General features: G+C 43.1%; 1 protein-coding gene across 1 annotated transcript in view; it reads right to left on the reverse strand.

The window, feature by feature from the left end:
- The window catches only part of LOC115292837 (inhibitor of carbonic anhydrase-like), a 31,166-nt gene extending 23,909 nt beyond the window's left edge, over positions 1-7,257 (reverse strand). The window contains exons 1-5 of the mRNA XM_029940827.1: positions 7,159-7,257; positions 3,412-3,520; positions 2,342-2,503; positions 1,005-1,161; positions 121-176 (exon numbers count right to left, since the gene is read on the reverse strand). Of these exons, the coding sequence (XP_029796687.1) occupies positions 121-176; positions 1,005-1,161; positions 2,342-2,503; positions 3,412-3,520; positions 7,159-7,242 (568 nt within the window). The 5' untranslated portion in view covers positions 7,243-7,257. The remainder of the gene's footprint in view (positions 1-120; positions 177-1,004; positions 1,162-2,341; positions 2,504-3,411; positions 3,521-7,158) is intronic.
- Positions 7,258-9,266: the final 2,009 nt, after the last annotated feature.

The following is a 9,266-nucleotide window of genomic DNA, read 5'->3' on the forward strand; positions in this document are numbered from 1 at the left end:
CTCCTGTCTCTTTAATGGTCTTGTCATCACCCATCTCTAGATGTAACGAAACTTTCAGCAAGAACCAGTTCCCCTGGCCAGGGTATGGCTCACATGATTCTTCCTCCGTCCAGCACTCACCAAACACTGTTGTGTGCCTCACAAAGGCCACATCGCCCGCACCATCCTGCAGACACCTGAGGAGAAGGACAGCGATAGTCAGGCCAGTGTCCAAGACTTGGGCTCACCCCTGCCCTGGCAACCCCCCTGAGGCTCTGCCCTGACCACTGGCTCATGGGGCTTTGCCCACAGTTTCCCAGACTTCAGTGCATCCCCCAGAGGCAATGGCCCTCTCTGAGGGGCTTTTGAACCTTCACAGCCATCCGGGTCTGAAGGGGGCAGGAGCTCTGTAAGCCACAACCCAGGTGACTCTAGGGAGGGATGGTGTGAAGGAAAGACCCTCACCTGTCTCTTCAAAGGCAGCTTAAAGTGATTTTTTTTTTTTAAATAAAGTCTTCAAACCTAATACATGGAGGATAAAAACTCAGGATAGCCTTGGATTCCTGGTGAGTTTTGTTCTGGTTTTATCCAGTAGCTATTTCTCTTACAGACATAGAGAGATGTTTGCAGAGGGCTGAGAGGGAGGTGGGGAGAGGCAAGCACATGTTTTTAACATGGAGAGATGCTCATCCAGAAAGAAGGAAGCTGAGGTTTTGGCCTGTGGCCCAACCAGAAGCCCAAGCCTGTGTCTGTGGATCCCAGAGACCCACAGACAAGTCTAGCCCCTCAGCCCTCCCTGGTCCAGGAGGGTAGCACACAGAGCCCAGGCCCTGGGGAGCAAAGAGGGGCTCCCACACAGAAGACTACTCCTCATGATGGTTAGGAGTGAGGCTGGGCCATAGGAGGCACTCAGGACCCCCTGGTTTTCACACTGACATTCCAGGTGGTCTGGGCAGGCCCTATCTACTCCTGGTGCCTTCGATTCCCCATCATCAGGGTGAGGAGAAGAGGGGGGCCCCACTTACTTGAAGGCACCTGAGTAGCTGAAGTATGGTTCCTGGAAGGAGCAGGCACACTTGTCTGTCCCTTTTCCCGCACACAGTTGACACAGTTTGGGGAAGGCTGTCCGATTCACACAGGGGACACAGCTGCCGGAGAAGAAGTCGGCCATTTCTGCTGTGGCTGCTTAACACAGACATATGGATCTCAAGGCATGAACTGGCTGGGGGCCTCTGGGTTGTGCTTCTGTGTGAATGAGTGGCCCTATGTGAGAGCCTAGGAGGCTGTACATATTTCTCAGGACTGTCCTGAGGAAGCAGATGTCCAGAGGTGGCCAACAGTGCCCGTGGCCAAGGAGTGGATGGCCTGGGGTCCCCATGTGTTCAGACATCACACCAAGGCATGGGCCAGGGACTCCTAGCATGTCCACTGCAGGGCATGAGAGCCGCCTACCTACACTGAACCAAGGGGCCACTCACCTTGCTAACTCACCACCGTGGAGGCTCTAGGCATGGCAGGCAGAACTCTAAACACTGCAGAAGCTCCAACAGCCCTTCCTTACATTGGGACATGGTCCCACCTACCCCTCTCCCCTTTGGATCCAGGCGCTATGGTAGTTGGGGATTCCTCTTCCAGGAATCCAAGGGAGAGAGTTGGGATAATTTGCCTGGTAGTTGGTAGGGGTGTGCCAACAGTCATAATGCTTCAGACAGATATCCAGCAGTGTCAGACACTGAGCAAGAGAGACCCCAAGAAAGGGCAAACATGGCCCGAGCTGTGGCCCTGGCTGTAGCACTCCATCTGACCCCAGAAGCCCCTTGTTCCTATCACAGACGAAACATGGATGCTGCAGAGTTGACAGGGATCAAAAGCACTGAAAGATTTGTCCATCATTTTTCAAGGGCTAACGAGGGGCCCTAGACTCCCCCGGCTTATCATAACTGAACAAGAGGTACACAAAACAATCTCGGCTTCAGTCCACGCCCCTTCTTTCCCCCATCCCAGGCCCTCACCCCACGCACTGAGGCCAGACTGCTGGTGGTGTGGCTATAATCCCTAGTGAGCCTTCCTGGGAAGCTGGAAGGGAGTTCCCCTTTCTCATGAGCCTCAGGAATCGCCCTTGTCAAGCCAAACTGCTGGGGTTACAATGAATGTGGGGTTGTCAGAAGATCAGAGACCAAGACACCTTTGCTGAGAGAAGACTCAGCTGCCAGGTCCCAAGCCAGTCCCATTTAAAGCAGGCTGTCCTCTCCTCATCTTGCAATGATACTCAGCGCCTGACAGTGATATGTCCCCAACACAATCAGTGTGGGTGACTGGAGTAGGAGTCCTGCCTGAGGGCACCCAGCCCTAGCAGGCTTACCTTCTTCGACAGAGTCAGAGGGAAGAAGTACCCCAATGGGGATGCTCCACCCAGCAGACCATCCTAGGCCCGTGTGGCAAGACTTCTTGCCTTGGAGCTGGTTCAGCTGGAAGTCGCTGTCCTTCTTCACCACAGCTACGGCATAATGGTAGGTTTGTGGATCTGCAAAGGAACAGAGAGAAAGATGGACCAAAGGAATATACCACACTGTTGTTAACTAATCTTCAAGAATGTGTGCAATGGGCAACTTCCAGGAATCCTAGGACCTGCACCATCCCCTGGTGAAGGTAAAAAAAGAAAGAAAAAATTAGCCTTTGATTCACAGGATGGGGGAGAAGTCCCCTTTCAGGGTTCTGCCAGCCCCTCCCAGCCAGTGGAGCCATGGGGTGGGGGCCACCAGCTTCTACAGGGCCTGCAGGTCATTCTTAGGGAGACCTTCAGCTCCCAGTCATTGTGATGTTACTGTTTCTCCCCAAAGGCTTTTCTTCTTTCTCTGCTTCTCTGCCTGCAGCCCAGATACAATGGTAAAGGTGTGAGAGGAAGAATGCAGGGGTGACTTAAGGATTTTCCCAGGGCCCTGAAAGTTGCTAGAGTCAGATAGAGGTGGGCTGTGCTCATGCACCTACTGATGACATTTTTGGACAAGTATGGGGAGGAGGCAAAGCCTTATTCTTTAACTCCCTCAAAATCTCTTTTCACATCCTTCACAGACCCATGTTCTGTAGCAACTGCAGGGGAATTAGCACAGGCAAGAGGCTGTCCAGACCTGTGTGTCTCCAGAGATGGGCCTCCCAATGGTGCAGCCTGACTGGGCACATGATGGACTCTGGACAGCACTGACCCCTCTTACCCAGCAGTACCAAGGGCATTTCCAACAGGATGCATACAGTTCACAACTTCCCAGGGAGAGTCAATATTCTAGCCCTTGTAGGTCAGTGTAGATGACAGACTCCTTCAACCCAAAGAGCTCCAGCAACTCTGTTCTCTCCAGGTATAATGCTGACAGAGACCTGCCTCCCTCCATGGCTGCAGTATCAGACCAGAAACCTGGGGCCCCAGGGAGAACGCACCATCTTTTGACTCAAAGAATTCTGCCACGATGGGCTTCAGGTTAAAGGGGAGCTGGCCTGCCTCAAATATCAAACCTCCTTCGACAGTCACAGCATCTGCTTCGTTTGCCTGAAAGAGAAGAGACCAGACCATGAATGGAGCCCCTAACCTAGCCCTCTGCCAGGGACACTTGACCCAGAGATATCTGCATGGGTCACACCTCATTCCCTCCTTAATGTCCACTGCAACGTCGCCTTCTCAGCAAGGCTCTCTCCAACCACAATACTACCACTCCCTGCACAAATGCTGGTCCCTAACCCCATTGATTTTTCCTCTCCCCAGTCAACCACCTGACAAATTTTAATTGATTATTATTTCTCTTCCCCTTTGGAATGCAAGCTTCACCAATGTGGGGATACTTTTTTGTTTGGTTGGTTTTTTCCTGCTGAATCTCAGAACCTAGAGAAGCACCTACTACAGGTAGGTGTTCAATAGATGTTTGGTGGAGAGGTGAGTGAGAGAATTGTCGAATATTTCCATCCACAGGAAGTTATGGTTTGCACTCACAGATCTGGATTCTCTCTTCTAGTATCTGTCAGCCTAGGATTCCTTCCTTCTTGTGAGAAGCAGCAACCTCACGGCTTCTTCTCAGAAGTAAGGTGGATCATTTCTCAACTCATCATAGAAACCTTTTTTTTTTTGAAAGAGAGAGAATGAGTTGGGGAAGGGCAGAGAGAGAATCTTAAGCAGGCTCCTCACACAGCACAGAGCCTGACACGGGGCTCAATCTCACAACCATGAGATCATGACCTGAGCTGAAATCAAGAGTTGGACACTTAACCAACTGAAATCATTTTTCTAATTCATTTATCAATTCACATTTGAAGTAACTTGGCTTTTTTTTTTTATCATGCAGACAACTAGATAGATGAATGTATAAATAGCAAGCTGTGAATATGTGTGAATTTTGTTTGCTTTCAGTCCTCCTAACATCTGCACCAGGACCCTGATCTTTGTAACACTGCTATTTAAATATTATACTTTCAGGTAGGCCTCTGCCACTCCTTTGCTAATTTTCTTTTTTAAAATACTATTTATATTCTTATCCATGTGCTTTTTATTAAAATTTTATATTTGACTCTTTTAAAAGGACTATACTTTGATGAAAATTATATTAAGCTTATTAATTAACTTTGGGAAAATATGCAACTATTTGATATTTAGTCTTCCCATCTAGGAATATGTCATATATTTTAATTTATTAATAAATATTATTCATTTATCGTAGACCTTTGTATTATATTTGTTACAATCTTGCAGATTTGTCATTTTATTTTTTCCTGAAACATTTTTGTATTATATTATAGTAGAATATATTATAGCATAATAGAATTATAGTATACTATTTAAATTTTTTAAATGTTTATTTATTTTGAGAAAGAGAGAGAGCATATAAGTAAGGGAGAGGCAGAAAGAAAGGGACAGAGAATCCTAAGCAAGCTCTACGCTGTCAGCACAGAGCCTAGTGTGGCGCTCGAGCCCATGAACCATGAGATCATGACCTGAACTGTGCCACCCAAGTGCCCCTATAGTATGTTATTTTCAGTGAAAATGAGTCACAAATTTGGGTTACTCTTCCCCAACTAATAACTGTTGTATATGAAAATGATATTGTGATATGTTTACCTTTTTACAAACTAATTTATTCATTAATAAATAATTATAGTCATATTTTTCTTTTTTTATGGTTGTACCACAATTTGTTTATTCATTAACCAGCTGATAGACATTTGAGTTGTTTTTAATTTTAACATTATGAATAAAGCAACTGTAAACATTAACATACAGGTACTTATGTAGATATATGTTATTATTTTGGCAGGGGGGAGTAGATACCAAAAAAGGGTAGTATGATAATTATATATTTAACTTCAGGAGAAAGTTCCAAATTGTTTTCTAGATATGCTATTTTGCATTCCCACCAGCACTATCTGAGGGTTTCAGTTGCTCTAAATCCTTATCAGCACTTAATATGATAAGTGTATTTTAACACTTATTTAGTAGATATGTAGTGTTATTATCTTAATTTGCACTTCTATAATGACTGATAACTTTGGATATATTTTCATGTGCTAATTTGCCATCTGTTTGTGAGGAAATGTCTGTTCAAATCTTTTGCTCATTTAAAAAATTGAGTTGTCTCATTTTTATTGGGTTTTAAGTTTGGGGTTTTTTTTCAAATTTACATCCAGGTTAGTTAGCATATAGTGCAATAATGATTTCGGGAGTAGAATCCAGTGGTTTATCCCCACTGGATTAAACCCGTGCTCATCCCAACAAGTGTCTTCCCTAATACCCCTTGCCCATTTAGCGTATCCCTCAACCCATAACCCCTCCAGCAGCCCTCCATTTGTTCTCCATATTTAAGAGTCTCTTATGTTTTGTCCCCCTCCTTATTTTTATATTCTTTTTGCCTCCCTTCCCTTATGCTCATCTGTTTTGCATCTTAAAATCCTCATATGAGTGAAGTCATATGATATTTGGGTTTCTCTGACTGACTCCATCCATGTTGTTGCAAATGGCAAGTTTTCATTCCTTTGAATTGCCAAGTAATACTCCATTGTATATATACACTTTATCCATTCATCCATCGATGGACATTTGGGCTCTTTCCATACTTTGGCTATTGTTGATAGTGTTGCTGTAAACACTGGGGTACATGTGCCCCTTTGAAGCAGCACACCTGTATCCTTTGAATAAACACCTAGTAGTGCAATTGCTGGGTCATAGGATAGTTCTATTCTTAATTTTTTGAGGAACCTCCATATTGTTCTCTAGAGTGGCTATACCAGTTTGCATTCCCACCAGCAATGCAAAAGAGTTCCTCTTTCTCTGCATCCTCACCAGCATCTGTCATTGCCTGAGTTGTTAATTTTATCCATTCTGACTGGTGTGAGGTGGTATTTCATTGCGCTTTTGATTTGGATTTCTCTGATGATGAGTGATGTTGAGAATTTTTTCATGTGTCTGCTATTCATCTGGATATCTTCTTTAAAAAAGTATCTATTCATGTCTTTTGCCCATTTCTTCACTGGATTATTGAGGGGGAGCAATGTTGAGTTTGATAAATTCTTCATAGATTTTGGATACTAGCCCTTAATCTGATATGTCATTTGCAAATGATATTTGCAAATATCTTCTCCCATTCCATCAGTTGCCCTTTTGTTTTTTGTTTCTTGTGCAATACAGAAGATTTTTATCTTGATGAGGTGCCAACAGTTCATTATAGTAATATTTTTCTTGATTCTACTATACTTTCCAGGCATGCAATCATCTGAAAATACTGATATTTTATTTGTTTCTTTCTATTTTATGTGTATTTTGTATCTTACTGCATTACTGGAAAATTCCAAAAACAATGCTAAGTAATAATGGTGATACTACAGCTTCTTGTTTATTTCTGACTCTGTATAGATTTCTCTTCAGTGCAATTCTGGCTTAGGTTTACTGCTGGCATTTTCGCTGAATCCTTCTCTATTAGTTGTTTAATTACTATTATTGTTTTTACTATTAATGAATGTTGAGCACCTATATTTTTCTCTCTACACAGTCCCTGTACTTTTAGGTCTTTAGCTTATCTCCTTCTCCTCTAAAGCATGGTCTAGTTCCTGTGGAAAGCAAGTTTTCTGAAGCAATAAACAATAACAAGTACAGAAAAAGGAAGTACAAGTTTTTCTTCCACTCTCCTTTAGACAGCTGTGACTTACCTGAATGGCCTTGATGCACTCAAAGTGAGAGGCCCTCTTCACACAGGTGACATGAGGACCATCCGCTGGAAGGACTTTTTTCATATTGTCACTGAAATCGGAGCACTTACTGGCCTCATGATTTGAGACAGTGCACCACCTCACAGTTTTCTCAGGGACAGCCAGACACAGCCCTAGGAGACAGATGCCAGCAGTGTAAGGGACCCACAGAACTCATCTTTCTCCACTGGTAGAAGAGTTTAAAGACAAGGTAAAGGGTTGCCTGAGTGGGACAGATCAAAATTGGGTTGGCTGCATGGCCCACATGAGTTTTCAGGTCCCACTTCTCTCATTATGCCTTTCCCCTTGCGGAAACAAAACCAAAAGCACCCCCCAAAAGGTAAACAGAATTACCACGTGACCCAGAAATCCCACCCCTCCGTATATATCCCAAAGAATTGGAAACAGGTTCTCCAATACACATACACAAATATTCATAGTAGCGTATTCACAATAGTCAAGAAAGGCAGAAACAACCCAAATGTACATCAATGGATAAATGGATAAACAAAATATAGTATATCCATACAATGAAATATTATTCTGCCATAGAAAGAATGGACCACTGCTATATGCTACAACATGGATGAACCTCAGAAATAGTATGTTAAATGAAAGAAGCGAGGCACAAAAGGCTATACACTATATAATTCCACTTATATGAAATATCTAGAATAGGCAAATCTATAGAGACACAAAGCAGACTGCCAAAGTAGTTGCCAAAGGCTGGGGGAGAAGGGAATGGATACTGACTGCTTAGTGGGCACAGGATTTTCTTTCAGCGTGATGAAACTATTTTGGAACTAGATAGAGATGGTGGCTGCACAACACTATGAGTATACTAAATGCCACTGAATTGTATCCTTCTAAATGATTAATTTTATGTTAATTAATGTCACCTCAAAGAAAAGGAAAATTATCAAAGAAACCTATGGGAGGGTGCCTGGGTGGCTCAGTTGGTTAAGCATCCAACTCTTGATTTTGGCTCAGGTCATGAGTTTGAGCCCCATATTGGGCTCTGTCTGCACTGACAGTGTAGAACCTGCTTGGGGTTCTCTCTCTCTTCCCCTCCCCTTCTCTTGCTCTCTCATCCTCTCAAAATAAGTAAACGTAAAAGAAAAACCTATGGGAAGAAATCTTGAGCCTACTGATTTAGTCATTCTTTTGACATTAGACACTCCAACCTTATATGCTACTAATTGCTGGGGCACTAAAATCAGTACATGTTTTATTCATTTTAAGCTATAGTAATAAGTGTGGAGACAATTTTAAAGGCAAAATGCCATTTAGAAACTGTAGTATTTGAGCCAGATGTTATTTTAAATAAAATCCAGAAGATGAAAGTACAGCCGTAGCAGCTCCCAGTTTTTGATAAAGTCCTGTATATCAGGCACCGTACTCTGCTCTAACATCCACAAACCTCCTGTCATTTAAATATTAGTGTTTCCGTTTGAAGATGAAATTTAAGAAAAAAAACTATCAGGGATATAAAATAACTTGAGATGAAGCGAATACAGGAACTACCCAAGTGTGATTGACTCCAAAATCTGTACTGCTTTTTAAGTGTCTGTGGGTAAGAAATATCAAAATAAATAGGACAGGAGATGCCAAATTACCTTAGACAGAATCCCATATGAAACACAGAATGACGTATGGAGCCCCTCAGCCCTATCTGGAAAAGCCTGTAAGAGTAGCAGCCCACGGAAGGAGAGCAAGCTAGGGACTAGAACTCTAGAGGCCATGTGCTCTTGTGCAGAATAGAAACATCTGGAGTATTAGCTTTCATTTGCACTTTGAGCCTTTCAAAGCATGTTTATTCTGCTTCCTAATGTACATTGCTAAAACATTTTGTGCTTAGAAAAAACTGGCAACAGCAGAGACAATACAACTCTATAAATGAAAATAGCTTTGTAAGCAGGTTAAGTTCTACAAAGAGCTACCATATCCAACTGCAGGGTTTTTCCTTTTCAAAGGTATGCACTTCTTAGGAAAGCTTTTTTGAAAGTTTATATTTTCAGTCATCACTGTGCTTATGTTCAAATTATTAAAACTGGTTCCTTCACTTCTAA

Source organism: Suricata suricatta, chromosome 5, assembly GCF_006229205.1.
Source record: "Suricata suricatta isolate VVHF042 chromosome 5, meerkat_22Aug2017_6uvM2_HiC, whole genome shotgun sequence".
Classification (NCBI taxonomy): domain Eukaryota; kingdom Metazoa; phylum Chordata; class Mammalia; order Carnivora; family Herpestidae; genus Suricata; species Suricata suricatta.